Source organism: Accipiter gentilis, chromosome 9 (genome assembly GCF_929443795.1).
Source record: "Accipiter gentilis chromosome 9, bAccGen1.1, whole genome shotgun sequence".
Classification (NCBI taxonomy): domain Eukaryota; kingdom Metazoa; phylum Chordata; class Aves; order Accipitriformes; family Accipitridae; genus Astur; species Astur gentilis.
Genome location: NC_064888.1, coordinates 26326902 through 26352610, shown reverse-complemented (window position 1 = coordinate 26352610; position 25709 = coordinate 26326902). Strand labels below are relative to the sequence as shown.

Sequence of the window (25709 nt, the reverse complement as noted above, 5' to 3'; positions counted from 1 at the left end):
AAGCTTTTTCTGTACTTGGATATGTTCAAATTCCAGGTAATGCTTTCACTTCTCCACTCTGTTTTTGCTGCCTTAAATCTTGTTTTAGTGTCTTAGGCATTAGTGGGTTTTGAAAGAAAATTTAGCTAGATACTGTGAACTGACAGTCATTCAAATCGGAATTAGCAGCATTTTCTTTCATATGTATACTATGAAGTGACAATAATGTAGAAGGAACATATTTTCAGTCTGCTTAGGAGTCTTCTAGCCATTATCCTATGCAAAATTTCAGTATAAACCGTAGCTACATAGAATTATTTAATGTAATTCACTTTAGCTTAAATATCCATTCACTATTTAAATGTATCATCAATAAGAGACTTGTCAATCAGAATTCATATTTTCTTCCCCACACAGACCTTTCATAGTAGGTACAAATCCAGTGGGACTCTATGCCAGACTGTACTTTTACCTCCTGAGTAGGCCGTGTGTGATGTGTAAGCTACTTAGTGACTCAGTTTGATCTAAGCAGTACAATATACATGTACACTCAATTACTATACCATATATCACAGTCTAATATATTTATTTCTCATCCACAAAAATGACAGAGATGCACACCCCTGAAAATGTATGACTCAGTACTCTCATTTAGGAAGCGTCATGAAGTCAGTCATCAAGCTCTATGTGCTTCCATTTCACTAAATACAAAGCTTTCTTTAAGAAAGGATCTGCATCTCCTGAAGTAAGAGCTAAAACAGTTAAAATTCTGAACTTAACCCTGTCCCTGATTTGGATAGCTGATGATATGTAAGATTCATCTTTGATTATTAGAATATAAATTCATAGGGCTCCTCCTTTCTTTTTGAGATCATCTTTAAGAACATTAAGATTTAGAACCTGTGATAACAACCAATTATTAAAATTAATTGCTCAATAAATTAAAAAAATTTCAATTTGCATGTAAGTTGGTGTCAGTTGCCTATCCATTAGGGAATACACAAGACATACTCCTGAAAAATAGGAGACATACTCCTGAAAATACTCCTGAGTACATACAATATTCCTAAAACTCATAAAAGAATGCATTCTTTAATAAGGCCTATCTGTAACATTTCCTATTTCTGTCCAAAAGACACATCAGTAAACTTGTCTGAAATTTGATTATTTTTTTTCTGGCCACCATAAATTCTTCAGATTACTGCATCATTTAACCAAACACTTGTCTATTTTCCATTTAAGTCAGAGGTATATTTTTAGTCTAAATAAGTCAGAATTTCAAGAAGCTTTACTGGAGGTAACACCTGCACAACAATAAAGAAAAAAATATGGGCACTATACACAGGTAAATCTTATTGAAAAAATCCTTGTCAATTATTTCAGCATCTGCCCAAACAAATTTACTGCAAGTTAGTCAAGAAAGTGAATGCTTGGAATTGCTATTTAAAGAGAACCTACTGAATTAGGCATTTGATTGAAAGCTTGTGATGATGAGTAGTGATTAGCAGATGCATGAACCAGACTCCAATCAGCTGCTCTTCAGATTTTGGAAGCAGCAATCCCCTTGAGACAAGCCTCAAATATCAACTGTGGCTTAACTCAATGTACTCTAATAAAATAGATAGTTCATGTAAAGTGTAAGAAATCCCATTGCCATCTTAACCCTTCCAGGCATATGACCAACAGAGAAGCATATAGATGATTTACGGAAAGACTGTTCTGGGAAGAGAATATTATGCAACTCCAACATGTGACCTTTAGTTTTTCCTAAAAAGTCAGGAGGCTTATGAAAAAAACCTATCAGTAGGAACAGATGCAATGCATATTAACTTCAAAACTGGCTTTGCTGGAAGCAATGGATGTGGTCTAAGTATCTCTCCTGGTGTGACCTAGCCCTTCAGTCAAAGCAAAAGTGAGTGGTATTAGATACAATTTAATAGAAAAGTGATACATAGACTGCAGACCCTGATAACAGGCTTTCAAAGTAGCCTCCTTTAATTGCTACCAACAAATCAACTGGATTTTTTAGAAACCTGATTTTTTTCTGTGGGAAATTCAAGGCCTTTTGATGAGACTACTGACCAAGTTATGAGACATCCCTTCTTCTTCCAATAATCACATAGTCCAACAGAAGTCGTCTAGAATTTAATGCAGTTTTGAATACAACAACATACCTTCCATATTGACTTGTCATGTAAAAAAGGTATTTTGCTTCTACCAAAAGCTTCCGAACAGCCTCTGAACAGTTACGACTACAAAACACTTCTAGCAATTTATTACTAATGCTATAAAATGAAATTACATGGTTAATTGCTGTTAACCCCATAATTATATAAACCACTTTCCAATAGATTCAGATATGAAAGAGGCTGGTTGACAGATGCACATCCAGGCTGAAATTGAAAACATGACACAGGATTGTCTTTACAATTTTTTTCTGAAAACTCTGGGGACTAGCACATTAATGAAGAAGAATATAAAAACAAGTTGTTTTTCTAGCAAATTAGAAGTGCAGCCATGAGAAACTGTAGACTTGTATTCGTCTTCAGAAACCAAATACTAAAATCTTTATTTTCATGTGGATAACAAGCAAGTCTGGCAGTAAAATTTATCATATTAGCAACATGCACTGGAAAAGCTACTCTAGGACTATCACAGTGCTTGAACTCTCACTTTTGAGCCAACAGAACTTTTCCTGCTTAAATAATCTGTTTGAGCAATAAAGAGGAACCTAGGCGATGGAGGAGAGCTACTGAATTTATTTCCTGTATGACACATTAGCTCCAAATGCATATTACTTCTTCAAAAACCAGAAAAGTTAGTCCTTTATTTGTCTGTTGTACACATACAACTTATTACAGTACACAGACATCGTATTATCCAATGTGATTTGACTGTTGATCCTAAAAATACATTCATCTGAACAGAAGAACTACCAAAAATCCCAGGACACTGGTGAGTAACCAAGAATCTGTTGAGGATGTACTCCAGCCTATCAGAGATATATATTGAGAACTTTGAAGTCTTTGAAGTCTTGGGGGACACGGACGGGGGACGGACACAAAAAAAAAACAAGGAAAAAAAAAGTCTACACAGACAAGTGTCCTGTAGACTAAAAGTCAACCACAGTTTCTTGAGGACAGACCATCCCCCCCCCCCCCCAAAAAAAAGAGGGATAAATTTATTGATAAGACAGAGATTTAAATTTGGACAACAGCCTTCTTTTGTGTTATAGGCAGAAAATAACCTGATTTGGTCCCATTACATAAAATCTTACAAGAGACGACTATACTTTGGAGAATGTCTTACAGAGTGTTACCAAGCATGTGGTGTGGCAAGATCAAGTATTACAGAATAATAATTGAGAGCCAGAGCTGCTGTCAGTAATTGCAGCCCAACATCTGCTCCTCCCAACCCCACCACCACACCTCAAAAACAGTCCTGAAAAGGAGCTGATTCGGTAATTATGGGTATTACATCAACTAGTAAGACTGATAGAAAAAAATTTACTACCAAATCCTGTGAAGACTATGGATGCTGAGACCCTTCTGAAAAGACCTGGTCATTCCTTAGTTGCTGATTGAAGAAGAGTCAACAAATGCTAGAAAATTGTGGTTCTTCAGGGATAAAAAAAAAATAAATCTATAGCAACCTAGCAATTCTGAAAGAAAACAGCATTTGTTGGAAGCAACATGAAAAGTGGGAGAGAATAATCCTGCAATGCTACTTCAGAATCAGATTTGTTCTGCTTAGGCTTGATTGCTCAAAAATATTTTTATATTTTGCTTTGTCAGATTCTTGTTTACCCCTAGAAAAAGAAATGACAAATAGCATAGTTTTAGGGACAGAGATTTTTACATGAAGCAAGCTCCTTGAATGCTCTTTGATAACTGGCACAGCAGTCTCCAAGAGGGACATTCTAAAATCACCATTATTAGTATACCACCAAGAATCCTCAAACATTTAGGACAAGACAGGAAATTGTGTGACGATCTTTAAAAAGGGAGACTTAAACAAAAGTCATTGAAAACTTAAAAGAAAATGTGAGTGAGCGAACAGCTGTGTGGTGCTTAGTTGCTGGCTGGGGTTAAACCACGACACTATACAAAAACAACCTTGTTACACAGCTACAGAAGAACACAGATTAGTATGTACTGCATTTTCCTACCACACATTTTGTGAATTGCATTGATTTGGAATTATGCTGCCCTGCTGTGAGAAGACACAGAGACTACAAGTGATATACATGACCTCAGATGTCAATGGGTAAAAGACTGATACTGCGCACATGTGTGTTGGAACATATGTAAAAAAAGTTTAAGAAAAGATCTTGTATCACTATTTGCCATACAGTATATTTCTGGGTAAGGAATGTCAGTTTCCGTTCTAGCAAATATTATGATCTCTGACTTCAGTTTTTAGAATACAGAAATTGGCTAGGCATTTTATGCTGACTTTGGTAGTATGGTATTAGATCAATTAAGCCAAAGCAATTAGTTTCAGTACAATAGATTATTGTATTCAGACAAACCAGATACTTCTTGGGAATATGGCTGATGAAATTAGAATTATGACTCCATACTTTCTCCTTGCACCCGTTCATTCTTGCTCCTGTGGCAGAAGCTACTGTTGCCACTGCAGTGGCAATGGAATTAACCATGCAAATGGTCCTCATCTATGAAATCAAGATCAGTTAGAAGACTACTAACAATAGTGTTCCCCTCTAACATTACTTTAGAGATCATCAGCAAGGCTCATACAGTCTGTTCCACCAGTTGTTTTAAATTAGAGCATGAGAATCGCTTCAAAATGTTACTTTGTGCAACTTTGCATACACTTTTTTCGTCTTCATGAGATGTTGTTCACCCTTAGTGTCCCCTGTGGAGCAGTAGGGACAAGTGTGCTTATTTTTATCAAATAACAGAATAACTAACTGAAGAACAGGGAAAACACAAGAGGATCAGACTGCTGCACCACACATCTGAATCAACTGTAAAGCCAAAAGCATTTCTTCTGTTCCAAACCCATCCTATCTCCAAGCTCTGCCATGCTTCATTTTCTCACTCTAAATCTCATCTTTGTCCAAACATCAGTCCTCCTAAATGGAAAGGAACAGAGGAAGACTTTTGCATAATTTTTGTCATTTTGAAATATGTTGTGCAGTTTTTAGTGGTTGCTAGAAAAATCACAGTTCACAAAGTTACCATAAAGAAAAATCAGTAAAGGCTTTTTAAAAAGTTGTTTAAGAGCTAGCAATCTGTTAAAAAAAATAAAAGAATGTTTTTGAAACAGTTGGCACCATCTGTTTAATAAAAAAAAAAGAAGCATTGCTTAACTCAGCAGACCAGCAAATAAGTAAAAAACCCATCAATTTCTATTTCAATAAAATATTAATTATCTGGATTTTGCCAGAGAGAAATAGACTGTGTCATGGTAATGTGTAACTACATTTGATAACATTCTTCAGCGCGTATTTCATTATTTCTCAACATCTCATAGGTACTCAAAAAATACTTAGCCACAAACCACATTTAATTCCCAAAACTCTGTGGTGAAAGCCAAGTAAACACATTACGAACTGGGCATCTGCTTACCCAAGACCAACACATGGCATTTATAATTTTGCCAGTTCCATTACTAACATATCCAAACAGATGCCAAAGGAAGTAATCCAAAGACTTTTCAGGCAATGGGAATGAATTGGCCTTATTTAGAGGCAAAGCAATAAAATCACCTCATGGATGACACCAGCATAAGAACATGGTGCTAAGCATTACAATGCATTGGAGGAGTAAAAAGAAATGTTAAGGCAGTAATACAGATGTTCAGAACTAGAAATACGAACCTCTTATGCACGTTGTCAGCTGTTACCAGCTTGTCTTGTGCAAGTGCATAATACATGCTTTCAGTGACAAAAGAGCTGAGTGCCACTGGTCCCTCTTCTCTCAGCAACATAAATATTGAACTCACCAGCAACCAATGCATCCTGTAAGGGCTGTTTGATCTATCAGATGATTTCGGTTTTGTTATAATGACCAAAAACCACTGACCTAGCCAGATTGCTTTCCCAAATACATGCTCACCGTGTATTCTGTGATGTCAGGCAAGACTCAGTAAGGGTAACAAAAACCTAGAATATCTGGGAAAACAAGATAACCTGGATAATACAAATAGCATAGATGTGCTTGAGGAATATGGTGCAGACACATCCATATTGATCTGCGATCCCCCAAGGTCCAAAATCATAATGTTGGCACTGCACTGAAATAAGCCTTGTGTAACTCACCATGCTAGAGATTGCAGTTCAGCATATTTCACGCACAACTGTGTACGTCCATCAGGTCCAGCACTAAATCTGAGGTACTGTGCCTAAGCAGAGCTGTGGTGACACCATCCTGCTCACGATACCAAATCCAGAAAAACATTTGTTCAAGCTCAACACTGCAGGAAAGTTTCTGGACTCCAGTTAGTCCTGAAAACAGCTTACATGCCACTGCACCTAAGCTAATCAAGCATACTGACTAATAAATTAGCTAATAAGGCTTGCTAGAACTGACTACACATCGATGGCCTGACTTGCTCACTCAGCTAACCAGATAAAGCCCTTAGGGGGGTGGTGATGGTGGGAGAGGTCACTAGACTGTAAGCAACATTTTATTTTAATCTTTGAGATTTCATGCTTGATAAGATTAGCCATGGCTAATAGCTCCTAGTTCCATGGCTTTTGTTCCTAGGCCTAAGAATATCAAAGTGCTCCTAATATAGTGCGACTATAGGGAAATCATATATTGTACCAACATAGTAAACATTCCACAAATTTAGTAAATTACACCAATAAGTAGATACTGGAAGACTGTATTAATACAGCCAGGACTGTGAGGGATGTCTTCACCTGCATCTAACTATTAAGACAGAAAATGATGATGTAAAATGGCTCCAGTGTAAAACTTAGCTAAGTATGCTGACCCATGGCATCAACAACTGATGTTGTCTGCTCCAAACCTCTAACTAAATGCTTATCAAAGCAAACAAACAAAAAAATATTGAACTTTGCTGTAAGTCCAGACACTGCCTACTGGTCTGACCCTACAGGCACGAAAGAGTCATGAAAAAGAGTATCCATCAAAAGGACACTAAAGTCTGTCTGGAGGTGATGGCATATTTTCAGAAAGAACAGGATTCAATTTTACTGCTAGTGGAGCACATTCAAGTAGGTGGGAGAAGCCTTGGAGGTCAGGCTTTATTAATATGTGAAGAAAGATTAGTCTAACACGCCATCCCCACTGCATTCCAACAATCCATTTTTCTTGTTTTCCTTCGAGATTGCTAGCACACAAACACCAACTCATTCTCTCCTCTATCATTTAATCTGTCTTTTTTTTTTTTTTGGACATATTTTCCATTTGAAAGAATCATATTCAAAATGTCAGAGAATTTACAGATTAGCAATGCAACATGGAAGAGAAAATATCTAGAAAAAGGAAGAGAGAAAACATTTGAATTCATGAGTATGACAGCTGAGTAAGTCATGTCTCTGAATTTTGCATCAAGCATAATTTTAAATATCTTTCATTTCACTGTATTTTTTTAAACAAATGCCTCAGTGCATCAAAACAGCTTAAAGTAAAAAAAGTTTTTAAAAAATTATTTTAGTTCTAAAAGAACTTTTAATGAAAAACAGCAGTGGAGACATTTTATTGTGGTACTTCTGTCAATGATTCCATAATAACTTTTGAAAAGAAGTACTCTTTATAAGTATAAAGTAGATCAAAAAGCTGTGAAAAAAAAAATAAATAATACACATTCAAACTTTACCCTTTGACTCCTGGTAATAACATTCGGTCTTCTGTGGAGATGCTCCCTGTATGGGATCACAGTAAATCAAGTACATTTGACCTACCGAGCTTAACATGACTGTAAGTGAATCTCAAAGACAGGAATGCAGGACGTATGATGCTGCAGCCCTGATTGATAACTAAGAAGTCAGTTATAAATAAATCTGGAACAGTTGGGATTGACTGTTGTTTAGCACTTTCAGACAGACATTCAGGGCAACTGGCAGGGGCTTTGAAAGCTGTTTCCTGTATTAGAATCATGACAAAAATAGAAGTGAGGCTGCATTCCCTTGTCTTCTGCTAAAATAGATCTTAGTCAAAAACATTTTTACAAGTTTGGCAAGGCATAACTAGTCCACTGTCAGATACAGAACAAAATCATAATTGGAAGTCCCACATTGATGTACCATGAATAGTTACTTATTGAATTAATAAGAACAAAAAAAAAAAAAGTTGAGAGTAGTAGGAGATATTAGGGACAAGGAGAAGCCGGTTTTACTACTTTTTTTTTTAACTTGTAAGTGAAGGTACAATCAGAATTCACTAGCTAGAAGGTCCTAAAGACCTTCAAAAATAAAATAAAAAGGGAAAATCATATTTTACCAACTGTCCTTCAGAATACATGGGGTTTTTTGAGGTTTGGGGTGTTTTGTTGCTGGCTTTGGGGATTTTTTGTTAGTTTTGTTTTTAAATTCAAGAACAGATGTTGCATAATAAGTACTGACAGCAAGGCTGAGTTGTGAGAATGGAACAGGAAAGAGGGAGCATGTACGGGTTTTTGTTCTGTTTTTAAGTGCCCCAGATACTGCTTACAGGGCAAGCATTTGTCACAGAGTTATCTCGCCTCCAGCACTTAAGCTTCCAGATAAATGAAGTTGGCTTTTATTTGTGGGGTTTTTTACAGTGAAAATATATCTATCAAAATATTGTAGTATTAGCTAGTTCATTGACTGAACAGCCCATTGTTCTGCCAAAATAATCAGTAGCCTTAATGAGCAATTAAGAGCTTTCAGGGTCAGTGAGAACAGAAAATCTTAACATATAGATCAGAAATTCTGTGTATAACTTCATGCTACTATTTCAGGTCATGAGTGAACTCCCACGCTATATGCAAGAGACATGCGTGACTGAGAATAGAATGTATGTAGTATAATACAAAATCATAGGAGAGACTACAATACAATAAGAGCAATTTGATTTAGCCAAGTAACTCTCCCAAACAGGTTTCCCATAAACTGGTTTTTCTCAAACAAAACAGGTCTGCATAGCGTTTTGCTGCCCCACGTGCACGCACTCTAAACCACCTCGAACCAAATCAGCTCCAGCCTAGAAACTGTGACGGTGCATAATGCCAGCTTGCCCTCTCTTAGCAGAGCTCTTTGCTGCAGTTCAGTACCCAGTGAGCCCCAATGCAGACCTTGTGGTTCTGAGCAGGATCACAGCTTCTTGGGTCAGAACACACACAAAGCAGACTCATGCTTCTCTACCCAATCCACCAGTTACTTCCAGCTATTATTCCTACAGTTTCTACACTATGCAAACTGCAACAGAATCAGCACTAGGAAATTTCTGCAATTTGCCTTCTAAAGTAAGCCTAGTATAAATTAAGGCACAATTCAAGGACTCCAGGCTTGCTGAAGAAGTACACACACAGGACCAGATTTCAGTCACTGAATTATGTTTTTTTGATCACAACTGCTAAAAAATATGCTTGTTGAAAGAGAGAAAATTCATCATAAAGAGTTGAATCTTTTTTTTGTAATGGATTGCCACACTGCAGATATAGTTTCCTTTTACCAGAACAGCCTGCATAAATGTATTTTAAACTAATTACCTTTAGGTGGAAAATATGACTTGCTTTCAGCTTTATGAGGCCAGTCCACCACAAGAGGTCCAAACCTACGAAAGCTGGCAGTGATCTCATCTACAAAAAACAAATGAGGCACCTTAGAGAGGATCTGAAGACTGACAGTGGCAAGGTAAAAATTCTTACTTTAAAAAAAGAAAACAGACTATTTTCTACACCTATTAGGAACAGTGAAAACTGCAATAATGTACATCGATGATACCTAAGTATTCTTTCACCTCTATGCTATATATGGCTGTCTAAAAAAAGTAATATTACATTCTGCTAATACAAGTTTGCAGCAGGATTAAATGGAAACATGATCTATCAGAAGTGAATATGCTTCAGCTGCAGTCTATTTCTAATTATAGCCACAAAGCAGGGTCAAATGCAGCCACACAGGACTGACAGAGGAGCTACATGTCAGCATGGCCACTCCTTGTAGCATGCCCTAGAAAGCAGGCTGCCTCAGGTCATGCGACTGTGGGGATTTCACCTTCCTCAGCCCCCTCTGGAAACCTGCCTTGAATTACTAAGTTGCTAAATTCCTTTGGGTTTGAAGCATCAGTTTAGAAACACTGTGGAACACACATCTCAAATTATCCTATAGGACAATTTTGTTTTACATGCAAATGCTTCAGAAAAAAATTATTTTAAGTTTTGGGGTTTTTAAAAATCTTTTTTCTCAATGCATTTATTTATATACTTTAAAGAAAGATTTAGTTTAAAATTCTGTCTAATGTGATGCTAGATAGATCAGAGCAACAATCCATCAGGAAAAGTTTGAAGACAAATGCAGTGGTTTTCCAATTTTTTGACTGCCGTTTGAGATGTGTCCAGTTTATCTGACCCCATGAGCTGCATGTCGTTTTTCAAGTGACTAGAGCAACAAAACACACATTGCATATCTCAGGAGCTGAAGGAAAAAGGTGTTACTGGAGTAGACCTCTCATGGAAGAGGGTAACAGCTCCCAAGTGGCCCCGTTACTTCCTCGCAGGATAGGCTGGGCATGTATTTTGATGCTGAGTGACCCAGCAATGTTCACAGCAGTTGTACCTGATGGCCTGCTTCTTCTTACAGCTGGGGATTCAGATTACCCAGCAGTTCCTGTATCAGCAGTCCTGCAACTCATTATGTGACATGGGAACTGCATTTGAGCTGTTTGTAAACCATAGATTGGCAACTCATACTATTTCTTTATTCAAGTTGCACATGGTTTAGGCTTCAGTTTAGTAGATCAGGTTCAGAGATCCCTCTCTTTACATTATAATGCATCTTCAAATTCCCTATGTATGCCAGTTGAAGCTAGATAGTGGTGGATTCCATCTATATGAAATATACACCAAAAACTGTCACGATTTTGGTTTGGGAGTCGGTGTGGGGGGGCACATGCAAGTAGAGCAGATACTGATTGAGACTGAGAAAAAAACCTGACCATCCCTACTAAGCTGGTTATTATTTTGTAACCATATTAATTACCCTACATTTGTCAGCTGAACACTACATATGCTGGATATAAGAGCTGATGAATTAAAAACCAATTTATTTTGGCAAGGACTGTATTAAGTCAACCACATATTTTAAAAAGAACAGGGAAAGACTATGGAGGAGTGACAGTACCCAGTAAGTTCCCTTTTTCAGCTTTCCCACTTTATGTGGGAACACATGCTGCTACTGCAGAATAGAAGACCTGCTATGCAGGCATTTCTGTCTCCATCTCTTCTGATCTACAGTACAAAAGAATGTCAAGTAAATTCTCAGGTGTTGCAGGGGGTATTTGCATGTGTTTGTTTTAAACAATGCCACAAGTGACATACCTGGAAAGTTAGATTTGTTTTTATGAAAATCTGACCTTTTAAAAGTAATTATATGAAAGCCAATTCCCACATCTCACCAATGTAACTTATTCACAGTACCTTCATCAATGTCAGGAGGAAGACCTCCAACAAACACCTTTCTAGAATAGCGTTCCACTCTTTCACCATTCTGACAGCGTGTTGGAGAGCTGAGACCCGACGATAAAGACTGATCACCGTGACTGTCGTCTAGGAAGCCATCTTCAAAAGGAAAGAGTGAAGACCGACCTGTAACAGATTTTGTAGTATCTATAGTTAATGCTATTTCCTGAAGAATTAAATATTTAAGTAAAAAAACATTATCTTTTCCTTTTACTGTTTTGCTTTAACAGAATTTGCATTAAAGGACCCAGCTAAGTGGTCCAGTTATCCAAATAACATTCACTAGTATTGCTTCTATTTTTCCAAGACTATGTTATCCTTACAAGACAATAAACCTAATTTAACTTTAAAACAAACCCTTTCAAATGGCTAGCAATGAAAACCAAGTTATCTGATGAAATTGTGTGTCATAGCTATAGAAAGAACCTTTGTATGATTTACATTTCAAACCAATTCTTAGAGATTTAAATCTTCCATAAGAGATCTTGAAGGAATGATCTTAAAGAGCAGATCCCTCAAGTCATTGCACTGCAGAGCAGGACAGCCTCCTTCAGAGTGCTTTACAGGGTCCTAACCACAAGGGCTGCATCACTTCCTCCTCGAGTGAATGAAGGCCCAGTCTGAGTAGGGGGGCAAACAGCAAAATAAACATAGAAAAGCTTTGTATTGTGGATATTAAACATATAGGTGAAGCAAGAAGCTTAGCTAACAAGAAAAAAATAGTCTTTAAAATCTTATTAAAAAAACACAAAAAACTTGTGCTTGAAGAAAAAAGTTGTCAGCGAGGGCAGCCTGTCAAGCTGTTACTCAGTGTTAAAACACCCTTTCAGTAATGAATTAACAAAAAGCAACATAAATGGCTGCTACTCAGTTTGTTAATGAAAAGTAAAGAATTTGTGATCATCTGATGCAATTAACTTGTTGCTATTACTACCAAAATATACACACATTATCTTAAGAACAGATTTATTAACCCAGAAGATAAAGAAACATGCAAAGTCTGTAGGTAAGCAACACCGTTGAACATGCCAACTTCACAATTTAGTCATTCCCTATACCTGAGTTAAAAATTAATTGTGCAATGTAGAGATGTATAAATGGGAACCCCATCTCAACTCTGAAAAGGCTAATTGTCCCCTCATGTCATGAAGTATTGCTCCCAGGGATGGAATTATAATTAATTGGTACAACAGTTTATAGGGGGATTAATTACAAATATAAATAGCAGGGCAAATAATTAAATTCAAAGGTAATGGATCACATGAAACTGACTTCCAGCAAGACCTAAGGAAGAATTAATACCATACTGGTATTAACAGCACAGGGAAGCACGGGAAATAAAAACAGGGGCAAGGAGAAAAATCAGAACATGCAGAGGAACGCTAGCCAGAAAAACGTATACACTGAAAATATCAGTAATAGGGTCTCCAGTAGTAAGGGACAGATTACAAAAAGAACGAGCAATGCTATATATGGAAAACAAGCTAACAAACAAAAACCAGGAAAGATGTTCTGACACAGAACACCAGCCTGATTTTTTATGAACAACAGGCACTAAAGTCTTGATTAGAAAGAATATATTGAATGCACAACATTGACAGAGATCACAGATACAAAAATCCACTGAAGCAAAAATCCTACTGTGCTTTTAAGCACCAACATAAAAAAACAGGGTAAATGCCACAATCAGAGAAGGATTGAGAGATGCTATTCTTCGAAGTCTAGTATAACTGGTTGTCAGAAAGGATGGGTTTAGAGCATAAAACAGGAAAGACTATTGATGAATATTCCATTAATGGACAAACAGGTCATGCACATATATAAACATATGCATTTCAGCATAAAAGAGAACACATGCATGAGAAAAATAATAATTAGAAAGGCTAAAATTGTGTAAGAACATCAAATCAGAAAACTCATTGAAAAGTAGGAGATTTGAGAATATCTGTAAGAGATTGACATTACCAAGAAGCTAAATAATCTTTTAATTCCCACCCCCCCAACCTACCTTCTTGTAAAAAATAAACAACAATCATGACCCATTAGTGGAATTTGACATATCAAATTAATAGATACTAGAACAAGGTATTCAACTGAAATACAGGTCTAGAGAGGAAGCCAAGTACATGCTGAGTTCTGAAAGAAATAATAAAAATGCACAGCAGCTTAAAAAGCAAGATATCACCTCTTATGCCAGATGCTTGACAGTCTGCAAGCATTGTACTCCTCTTAAGTAAATGCAAAAGATGATCTAAACTTTATAGTTAAGTCAAGTATAGAGTTAAATGTATGAAGTATACATTTTAAATAATGGAAAGCATACAAAGGAATAGGGAATTATTGTTCCCTGTCTCTTCCAGCAAGAGGAAACTAAAGCACATTGAACACAGTCAGTACATGGCAAGGCTGAAAGCAAGTCAAACTGTGAAACCCCTTGCCACAGGCTTTTTAGGATGCTGAAAAGTCTATGCAGGTTCAGAAAAGGGAATGGCCAAGAACAGGAGAAAAGCCCATTCTGAAGCAATAAATATTGAGATATCACCTCAAGAAACCTTCAAAGGCAAATCTCTGGGACAGTATTATGGGAAAGCATCACTAAATGCTCTCTTTTTATACTCCTGTCCCCCTCCCCTGGCATCTCCGAGTTGTCAGTGTAGCAGAATAGATTTTGGGCTGATTTCCCATAGCTGTGCTTACACCTATATCTGAAAAACTGGTTGTAAAAGTTAAAAACAAGGTACCTAAAGGAACATGACTCAACAGCTCTAAGCATGATACCTACAAAGAAATGCTCAAATGCTCGCCTCTTCACTCAAAGAAAACAGAGGATCAAGTAGAGAACTGATAGGTTATGGCAAGCCCCAAGAAATTTCTGACAAAACCGCTTCTCACTGAAGATGCTTTGTCATAGTGACAGAATCAAACAGTAATTAAAATATCAAAGTATAATAAACATGAAATGAGTCCCTACACAGATTCGTGTCTGGGTACTCTGCATATCACCACAATGCAAATGGTAAAAACAATAATAGATAGGGATATATGGGAATATTTGATAAACCACACATAATTTTTTAACAGACTATTGTAGAATTTCATGTTTCTTAAGGTTAAGAAAGCTCAAAACAACATTATAAAATTCAAGGTAATGAAAAAGCATGAACATCACAGACTTTAGTATTATATGAATAAGGCAAGTCACAAAATCCCTAACATAAATGACAAGACACACACACACACACACACAAATCTACTTGTTACTATAGAAAAGCCTGAATTTCACATAGGAAACAATTATTATGGAGTGAAACATGCTTTTCGATAGAGTAAAAAAAATTTCTGAAAGTCCAGCACATTTAGAACTTGTTTGCCGTTTTGTCATCACTTCAGTTTGTATAAAACAGACTACGCTGTATTCGTCACAATTACCGCCACATTACTATATTTCACTTCTACAAGTAAATATGAGTTGCAAGACGTTAATAGTGTCCAACCGATTCCCACCTCATTCCCTACTTTGGTGCCATTTGATCAACCTGGAAACACTTGCCACAATCTTAGAATGAAATTGAACAGTGTTCACATGCACAGAGAGTATAGAATATTATATACTCTGCATACTTTCCAATTTGTTTCAGTAACATGAGAGCACGGAAAAACTGTAAGTATTAGGATGCTTTCAACATCTGTTAACAATAGCGTGTTCTCTGGAAGCAGGAAAAAATAGGAAGGTAAGTTTGTGGAGAAAACGTAAATATTTTCTTTTTTGATTAGCTGTCAAATAAACACTAAAACCAGTCAGCTTTGAACAAAATCAGCTCAAATTCTATATTATAAACTGTGTTAGTACAGCCTGTACAGCCTACTACCTCGATCCATATGTATATATGCAAACTACAAGTTACTTATTATACGCTATAGGCCTGCTTGTATGGCTAGGTTTCTCTCCAACTTCTTCACAAACGATGCAAATTCTGCATTTTGAAAAGGAAGCAGTCACAGAACATACATGAAAAAGAAGATAAAATGAAGTTTAATGCCAAAGTACTCCATGCAGATGGCACTGCCTAACTCTAATTGTTAAAAGCTGCAATCTTCACTGTTATTTTCTCAATAAAAAACAGTCTGTGTAAGTACAGCACAGTACATAAATTTAAGCTACATTAGTAGCTTTCTTGGTAGTCAGCGAGCTTGCTATTGTCCATGTTCATTAATCTCTCAGAATAAACTCATATGCAGCTCTGTACATTTGTAGAATGTTTTCAGTCCGCTTTTATTTTTTAAGGTTTGCCTATGATGAAATAAATTTAAAATGTGCTCAAATGTTGTATTTTTTTAAATTATTATTATCAATATTCACTGTTGAGGCCAGTTATTAGTACTGGTATTCACAATGTTCTACCTAGGCAATCCAGTGTAATACTCAAGATTCAATGAAAGGTGTTTCATCTAAGAAAAAAGTGGTTTTGAAATGTTCAATGCACTAGTTAAACATTGCACTTCTACCAAAGAATCCCAAACCTGAAAACAATCCTTTTTTTGGAACACTACACATTTAAAGTCATAAATACGTGTCATGAAAGAGTCTTTACATTCAGTCATCCTCCAGTTCACTAGTAATAGCAACACACTTGAAGTTACCAGCTCAAAATCATCATTGCTTTAAGCTGCTATTAAAAGGGAGATGTTTGGCAAATGAAGAATATGAGATTGATTTATATGAAGCAATTGATCAACCAAATAATGTTAAAATTGGTAACATTATCTTATCATTAAAGAACTAAATATTTTTTTTCCCACTATTCAGCAAACAAAACATTTAGTAAATACTTTTACCTCTTCTCCGCCCATAGCTCCTGGCTGCATGTAAACACAGAAGAAAATTGTCGGTACAGCTGTCATTAGGTTTAGCTCCAAAAGCAAAGAAAATGTAGCTTCTACCTCTTCTCTTTTTCCCCTCCCACCATAAAGAAGGAAAAGACATTCAAAAAGTGCAAGATGAAATTTAAACAACCCAAGACAAGAGAAAAACTTTGAAGATGACACAGCCAGGAAGAAAAAAAAAAAAAAAAAAGAAGAAGCAAAAAAAAAAAAGGAACATACCTGCTGTGCAAGTTTTCTACATAGCAAAGGTATTAAAAAAAAAAAAAATCAGGCATATCAGACTTACAGTACTATAAAATAATAATTTAGGATTATGGTTTTAAGACGCAGTAAACATCATCAACAGTAATCCTAATTAAAATATTTCATTTTGCATTTTATTAACTAGTTGTGGAGAACATATTTTCTGATTATATTTCAAGTTAAATTATTAACCATCTTTAAATACTAAAATTCTACCAAAACAATATGAACTCAACAGCCAGTATGTTCAGATGAATAAAAACAGATTGACAAAACATCTTTATAACTACCAGAATTAATACAGTGTTTAAATGAGACATGCATCAATAGCAAAATCCACAATGTTGTCCAAGAGCAGAAGCATATTTTGTGATACAATGGGAAATGCAAAAAGCAGCATTTTTTGATCTGAAATTTTAGAAGACCAGAAAACAATCTGGAAAACAGTGCCTTCTACACAGGGACTTCAATCTGGCACAGAAGATATCTGTGGTCTTCCAAGATAATCAAATGTGGAAGGCTAGGGATCAGGTAGAGTTTTTCAACATAAAGTGAGCTTAGACAATAGGCTTTGTTTCTTTCTCTCTTCAATGCAATACTATTTGTGTTCCTCCTCCTTCCCAACCCCATCTCTTATTTCCAAAACTAACACAATGCCTTCTGGTCCCGCCCTACATTCCCAGGTTTTAGGTGTGATTCCTTTAGCTCTCCCTACAACACCCCTTAGCCCACTTCATCTAGTTCCCACTCCATCTTCTATATCCCAAGTGTCCTCTACCATAAAACCTTCCATTCTTCCTGTTTTTCTATTTCCATCTTCAAATGCACGTCCTGAGTTATCCCACCATACCCCTCTGCTTTTCCTACCTACTTTTCTTTGGCCAGCAATTACATGACAGAACAGTTGTGGCTAGGTGAGAACTACTCATCTGCTGACTGGTCCCCTGGCTGTCACCTCTGAGTGGCCCCAGGCTACCCAGAGCAAGGCTGAACCTCCTTCAGCACAGGCACTAGTAACCTCTCTTCTACCCAAGTAGCTTCTTCCTTAAGCCCTGAAGAAACATGGTCTCAGACACCATACACTTCCCACCATCAATGAGGCCACAAAAGAGCAACTATGTGAGTATTTCATTAGGGGGATTAAAAAATTTCAAGGGCTATGATGAACTGCTTCACAATTTGTTTAACAGACAAGTAGAAGCTGTTAATGTGAACAACTATGCAGCCACAGTGAGGTAGTTGGTAAGCCCTGAAACAGATTTTGATCCTTGCACAGCAAGTGATAGGGAGAATTAATACTAGAGTTGGCTTTGCAGCAAGAATAAAATTAATCCTCCTCATTTCTACTTACTGCTAAAGCTGTATTTCATCACTTATTATGATGGCAAAGAAACACTGTCAGACCTCATGTAGCAAGTACTTGTCTTGCTGAATGCCCACACACCAAAAAATAAGCATGTATCAAGGTACAGCTATCAACACATTTTGAGAGTAATTTATTAGAAAGACGTTTCTGAAACAGAATGCCACCAATCTAAAAATTAAATAAAGAAGCATTACTTTAGTATGAGTTGAAATAGACTTCTATGTTTCTTTTTAAGAAAAGAAAGCTTTATATGCTTAATGTAAACATTTAGGCTCTGAACAAGATAACAGTACATGATGGCAGAAATCTACCACAGACTTCTGTAAATTTTAGAATAACCTGTTGCCATTCATGCATTATAAGACTTCTATGTTATACTGCACTGCATAATATTACTTTTATCTTATATATGCACTTATACACATAATCTTTATGTCCATAAAAAAGTTTTACTGAAGGTATATTTACAATTGCCTATAAATGCTAGGGGGAAAATACTGCAATCCACTTAAACAGGAAGACAGTCAGCCTAGTCAGCTTTTGCTGATTTAAAAACATTGCATCACATTTAGACACTCAAAGAAGGTGAAGTCTCATCATTGTTGATTATATTTTATGTGTGTGTATATATATATACACACACACACACAATTCGAAAATGAACTCAGTTTTATCCAGTGTTTACATTAAAAATGTTACTTTTCCCAACAAGCTGACAGTTATTCAGCATGGCAAATTCAGAATTTCAACACACACTTTATGTTGTTTACACAGGATGCAAAATAAGAATATGTCATTTGAAACAAGTTAATAAAAAATACCCATCTTGTTCATAAGTCAAAGTTCAGAGCACAACAGATTTAATAGGAGGAATGGTTCATCAGGTAAATTTCATAACACCTCCAGTTTGAGAAAATAAACAGTTTAGAAATTGTTCTTGAATCAAGACATTTGGGAGCCAATAAGAAAATTATTGCACTACTACAAACAATGAAATTACCAGTGTTGTATATCCAAAGTTACTTTCTCTCTTGGGCAATTCCAACAGAAGACAAAAGAAAAGGGACTGGGAGCTCCCAAAATAGTAAACACCACCAATGAAGCCACTCCCATATATTGGTTTTGGTGCCAAATATGAATGTCATTTTGAACAGAAAATCACCTCCTGAAACGTTTCAAAATTCAACACAAGTGATTCTTTCCTAGGTACCTCAAAGAACATTACAGTATTAAATAAAACATAGCTGCTCTAAGAAGCAATGAGTGCATTTTACCATGTAAAATGTGAAATTGTTGCAAGCAGTCACTGATCAGTTGTGCAACTCCCAGAATGATCACCCCTGTGTTAGTGTTTTTCCATCCCTTTGCAACTTACTTTAACTGACAGGTAGAAAGTTACATAACCATTATGTCCCAGATTGCATGTACTCAAACACAAAGGAAAAATACATTCTTTTTTACTTCCTGATAACTTTCCTGAAACTATTAACTCACCTCATCCCAGAAGTTGAGTATGTTTTTACAAATACGAAACTGTATGTTGAAGAACAGAACTCTAAGCTTTTAGCAAACAAGCAAAACAGATTCCCCAACCCCCAAATCTTGCAATGCAATTAAGTAAATTTAGTGCTAATGCTATTGTAATTCCCAAAAGCCTGCAGCTAAGATTACCCATTGTTGCAACAAATCAAAACACACTCAACTCAAATGCTCAAAAATATTAACTGCATCTCAAAGAAAGCTATATGAAACTGATGAAAAGAACTTTAAATGCTTGCATTTTACAAACATCTATCTGGCAGTCAAGGGAGAAGGGGTCTACTGGTGGCGTAAGGACACATTTGCAAAATTTTATGAAGAGCCACAAAACTCTTGAGATTACACGGTTTATGAGATGAGCATAGCTGCATGACACACAGAAGCACACATCCACACAAGATAGCCCTCAAAGATTCAGAAGGAACGAGTGACCTAACAACTCTTGCCTATGGTTCTGGAAAAGCAGAGGACCAGAACATCCACAGTGTGACAATGTTGCCAAGAGAAAAAAAGTTACCTGGACCAGGGAAGTTATTCTGCTGTTTAAAGTTACTCTTGCTCAGTTAATACACATTCTGAAAACTAAGAACACAGTCCAGAAACAGAACATCGCTTATTGTGTATCAACAAGTAAACCACATTCATTCTTCAGCTCACTACTTAGGCTAGCAATAAGTTTGGTTTTGCCCTGTTGTTTGTGTTGGAAGGTTCCAACACAAAAAGGGACATTGTGCAATTTGTGTGATAAAAGCAAACCATGTAAATAAATACCAGAATTGCACAAATGATTTCTGAGAATTATTATTAGTAAGGCAGGTGTTCTGCAACTTATTTGAAAGAGATGAAACCAAGTGACAACCTACAGAAAAGAAAGGACTTTGACTGAAACATATTCTTATAAACTTATTCTTAGTGTATATTAAAATATAGACATGAACCATATAGCTCAGCTAGAATACCTATAAGAGCTTATATGCAATCTCCTGCTGGGTAAGACCAATGAACCATCCAGACAAGTATTCAGTCTTCAGCAGTGACACTAGAAAAAGCATGTTAGACTGGCCACTATCAGTGATATCTTTCTCTTCTATTACCTTAGCATTCCTAGTCATTGAGTGAAACATGTTAGGAGGCACACTCTCACCTACTTCTAACACCTGCTTAAAGGCCTTTTGTTAACAATTTGTCTAATGTTTTTTTGAACCTGCTGATACTATCTTCTTCCACAAATTCCTGTGGCAGCAAGTTCCTAACCTACAATAGTACTTCCTTTTGTGGGTTTTAAATGGACCTACCAGAAGTTTCACCAATTGCTCCATTAGTTCTAGCTCTATGGAACATGTTGCATTCCCCTGTGATTTTTCTAAGGCTTCATCATATTCACTTTCAGCCTTCTCTCCTCCCCAGACTGAAGCATTTCAGCTTCTTTAATCTCTTGGTAACAGTACAGTCACAGTAGAGAAACCATAAGAATGAACAATCATAAGATCCAAAGAAAATTGTATTCTAGTAGTTAGCTATTTTTGATAATACAAAATAAGGAAAAAGCATAGCAAACTTAAAAACAAACAAACAAAACAAAAAAAGCTTCCAAAGGGGATAGAGAAAATTGAAATAGAGCAGTGAAACTGATGTTCATTATCAGCCTCATTAGCTTTAGTCAAGGCTGCAAAGACAAAAAGTTTAGAACCCCAAAGTTACATGCTGTCATTGGTTTAATTTACTCCTATGGAATAGGATTATTCCATAGGAAGGTCATGAGAACACTTTTCCACAAAAATCTATGCATGCTTTAGGGCTTGTACTGGTTTACTATTCTGGTCTCAATTCACACCTGTAACTGGGCTGGCTATACTCACAAGGCTTGTAGTATGCACTGTTCACAATACACTTCCATTACAAGACAACAGAAAATAAAAATCTGTGGCACTTGGGAAAAACAAGTATCAGTGGTGACTACACAAAAGCTCAACCTAGACACGTATACATCTGACATGATTCAATTAAATGCTGACACAATACATCAGTACAAGAAGGCGTAATGATAACTTATAGTTCAATATCCCTGTGAACCAAGCCTTTGAAGTTAAGAAACAACTTGCAAAAACAAAAACTACCTTACTTCATCTCCTGGAGACAACAGATGTTAGTCATGTGAAACAATGAGCATCCACTCTAACAGCCTAATGTCTAGTTAAGGGTTCAATTTTTATGGATCAGAAACTGTGGGGAAAAGTTCCCCTGGGAAGACAGCTAGCTACACAAGGGACAAAGTTGGTAGAACAATTAACAAGCTTGACTGAAACACACCACCTTCTTAAAACACATTTTTTTATGAAGCCAGTCAATCACAAACTAATATTTATTCAACATGTTACTATCACTACCATCAAGAAAATGTTCTGTATAGAAACTTGAGTATTGTTCACCTACATCAAGCAGGTCAAGAGCTTTCAGCAGTTTCATTATGGCTTAATTAATAACTAGCGAGAGCGCGCTTTCTGGAGAACATTTTCAAATGCATCAAACCTTATTAAAAATCTGATGACTTAAGTCTATAGACAAGCTGATGTACTTCCAGTATGTCCACACGGGAGATAATATTGCCAAATTAATTTGTTGGCTTGTCTTTTAAATTAGATTCGAACAGCAACATAAAACTGACAAGCTGTGAAATATCCTCTTCACAGATTTCAGCAGAGGTATGGACAGGATTAATTTGTGCTAGAGCCTGAAAACTGCAGGATGCTCCTTACTGGAAGGACTCTATAAAATTAAGAAACTGAAAACACATTCATTATAATGTTATTAAATCATGTTGGACCATGAAAATAATCTTTACTGGTAAAGCATACCCCTTAAAATTTTTTCTTCATTTCAGATGAACTAAAATGTCTAAGCCATGAGATCTTACATGCCAAATAAGACAGTGACTTACAAATTACTGACATCTGATCTCAGTGAGACTTCTTTTCTGATTTTTTTTTTCATTGTTTTATTATAATATGGGATTGGATCCACACATTATGTATGGCTCAAATAGCATTTCAAGGAAATAATAAATTTGTGAATCCATAAAACATTAACTCAAAAGAACTAGATCTACACTCTTTCCATGTCATAACTAAAAATTGGTCTGATCAGGTAATTACAAATAAGTGACATCATTTATTTGTATTATCACATTTTATGGATGACTTATTAGAAAGTATTTTGAGATTTTTAAAAACATTCTTTCTTCACTGTTGGTACTTATCTTGTTCATGCAATAATGTGTCCACAATATCAAAGATACACATTTCAAACAAATCTTAAAGACTCTTCTTAAAATAGCATTAAATGACTTTATATAGCATTAAAATAGCATTAAATGACATTAATGACTTAAAATAGCATTATCTCTATGAAAAAAAAAAGTCAACATTTCTAGATTTGAAATTTTGGAGCTAGAAGGGCTAAAGGAAAGTTTATTTGACAAGACTGGTAACCTCTTTGATTTATAAGGTACCAGAATCTTATTTCTAATTTGGAAAACTCATTTGTAATCTTGAAGCAGTCAGCAGTTCAGAACAATACTTGCTTCAGGACACTGAGTTGTCCAACAATTTCCTAAGATTAGAAAGGAAAATATGTCAAGCTTTTTCTTTTGAATAGTAGGTCTCTGAAGTTGTTAGAGAACTGGAAGTTTACAATTGAATTACAATGCCAGTGAAAATGAATTAATGAACTGAGAGAAGGTGAAAGAATCAAGTACAATTATGCAATGTATCTTTGCTATAACAATATCTCCGTAGCACACACTTTGAACTCACTGAAGAACTCATTTTGCTACAGTAACAAAAAGCAAATGAACAGAATAATCTATTCTAATAGAGAAAACTATTTTTATCATTAAAATACATAGATTGAGATCAAGTACTTGTGTGCATTTAACAAGAAACACAGATGCAAGAAACGCCTGCAACATAGTCAGAATTTCTATCAACTGATTTGAAGATTTCCTTTGGGTCATAATAAAATTCTGAGATGAGACACATGAATATTGTATCTTTGTAAAGTACTAGACTTCTTTTAAACTTCAGGCCACATATTCAAAGTTCTTTTAGGACACATTCTTGATTTTGTTCATTTCAATCAAATAATTTGCTATAATGTACATAAATTTTACTTACATCTTTATGATTTTAAAAGTATCTACCATTCACCAACCTGTCTCAAATTACCCATGTGGAAAAAATCATAACTGCAATTCCAGCAAGGCAAATCAGAAGTTTTCTCTTTGATCACTGTCTCAATCCATGCTACTCTGTCTGAATGGTCAAGGTTATCTAACAAACTGTCAAAACATGGATGGAGGGCAGGAAATCACTGAATAAGAGCTAGGTAAGGAATGTTTTATTTAAAAAGTGCATTTTCATACAGTTGGAGGTATATGAAAGGCAGTAGCTAAAGCAAAAGCAGTTTGAGTAACCTAATTTGTAGCAATCAACATAAATTATACGCATGTAAACGTAATTTAGAATAAATTCGACATTTTTGCTAACTAAAACAGGAGTCAAGATTGACAAGAACAGTTTGCTTACAAAGATGAGGCCGATGCTTGAACCAGCATGAATTTGCTGCATATAAAAATACTATTTCTTGAATAAAAATTTGGGGATTTTATCTAGATAAGAAGCAAGCTGATAAATGAACATGACATGATAAAACTCAGTAAGTCATGTGCATAAAAGTATGGGGAAAATAAGAATAACATTTGGGAGAACAAAGAATTAAACTTGGTTCACTGTATTAACTTTTAGGTTCCTTGCCACAGTATGTTTGTACTGAGCTTTATATGCACAGAAATCTATTTGCTTCCAAAGAAAGTTTTCTATATATTAATCTGTTATTTGCAGAACACTCATCCCACTTTTTCAGGGATAGCTTTTGCAATTATTTTTACTTCAGCATGTTTCAGCAGTTGAGGTTTGAGAGGTTATTTTTCATGATGAGCAATGCAACAAAATAGCTTGTTTAAGAAAATAGTGGGGTTTCCCCCCCTTTTTCTATGGCTAGAAAAGCTGTTCACAAAGAACAAGACTTCTATCCTCCAGTCTTTTTAAAGACGTCTTTGGAAAAAAACCATAATCCAAATAATTTGGGATTAGGATGAATTATTGCTCATCTAAGAGTGGTTCAAAAGGTGGTTCTCAATTTCCACTGATAGATGGGGTGGATGTGCAGATGGGTACTGTGATAATTTGGTGATATTAGCCCCAACAGTCCATTCTGGGTCACTTTTTTCCAATGCTAGCAATGCAAGCATTACAACAATCTCCCTGATAGCATACGGTGACATACATATACAAATGAATCCCATCATTGGAAAAATACAATCTACATGCAAGCTGTATGCAGTTAAGGCCCACACATTGGACCTCAAATGCTTGATCAAACATGTGAACTGCATTTGATACTCAAAACTATTGTTTAAACAGCTTAGGTCTTCCTTCCTTAGACATACTGAGCAGCCAAGCATCTGTGCAGGAGGGAAGGCTTATCCATTTTCATTGCTTTGTTTTAGTTTAAAAAACAGATTAATGATAAAACTCACATTTCTAACAGCCAGGCTGATAGGAACTTCCTTCATGTTGCTTCCAATCTACCAAACCTAATTCTGGACTGCCATCTCCTCTCTTCTAGCATCATACACAATGCTTGCAGAACAGCCTGGCAAATCCTGTTCTTAAAATTCTGAAGAAACAGATGGCACTCACCCATAATAGAGAGGATCACATAGATGAAAGAAAAGCACATTGGTGAGGTTATGAGGCAGGAAAAGTGGTAAAAAACCCCAAACAAACAAGAAGGTAGTAAAGAGCTACGAAGTTGGATTAAAAGGAATACAGTTTAAGAAATCTTCCTCTGCTAGAAAAAGAATTTAGCAGTCACTGATAAGAGATACTGCCTTCAGTAACAGCCAAATCAGATCTCAGAAAGTGCAGATGTTAATATAAAAAACTGAAGAAAGAAGAAAAAGCATGTTTTATTGCTCCCCCACCTTTACCCCCGCCCC

The 25709-nt window shown here is 36.1% G+C and overlaps 1 protein-coding gene across 4 annotated transcripts in view; it reads right to left on the bottom strand.

The window, feature by feature from the left end:
• Positions 1-25709, bottom strand: part of CPEB3 (cytoplasmic polyadenylation element binding protein 3) — a 96826-nt gene that overhangs the window by 21178 nt on the left and 49939 nt on the right. For 2 of the 4 annotated variants that reach the window (XM_049810436.1, XM_049810438.1), the window contains exons 5-7: positions 16456-16479; positions 11578-11745; positions 9649-9738 (exon numbers count right to left, since the gene is read on the bottom strand). In XM_049810436.1, coding sequence (XP_049666393.1) covers positions 9649-9738; positions 11578-11745; positions 16456-16479 — 282 coding nt within the window. The remainder of the gene's footprint in view (positions 1-9648; positions 9739-11577; positions 11746-16455; positions 16480-25709) is intronic. The other 2 variants (XM_049810437.1, XM_049810440.1) reach the window with 1 other exon arrangement.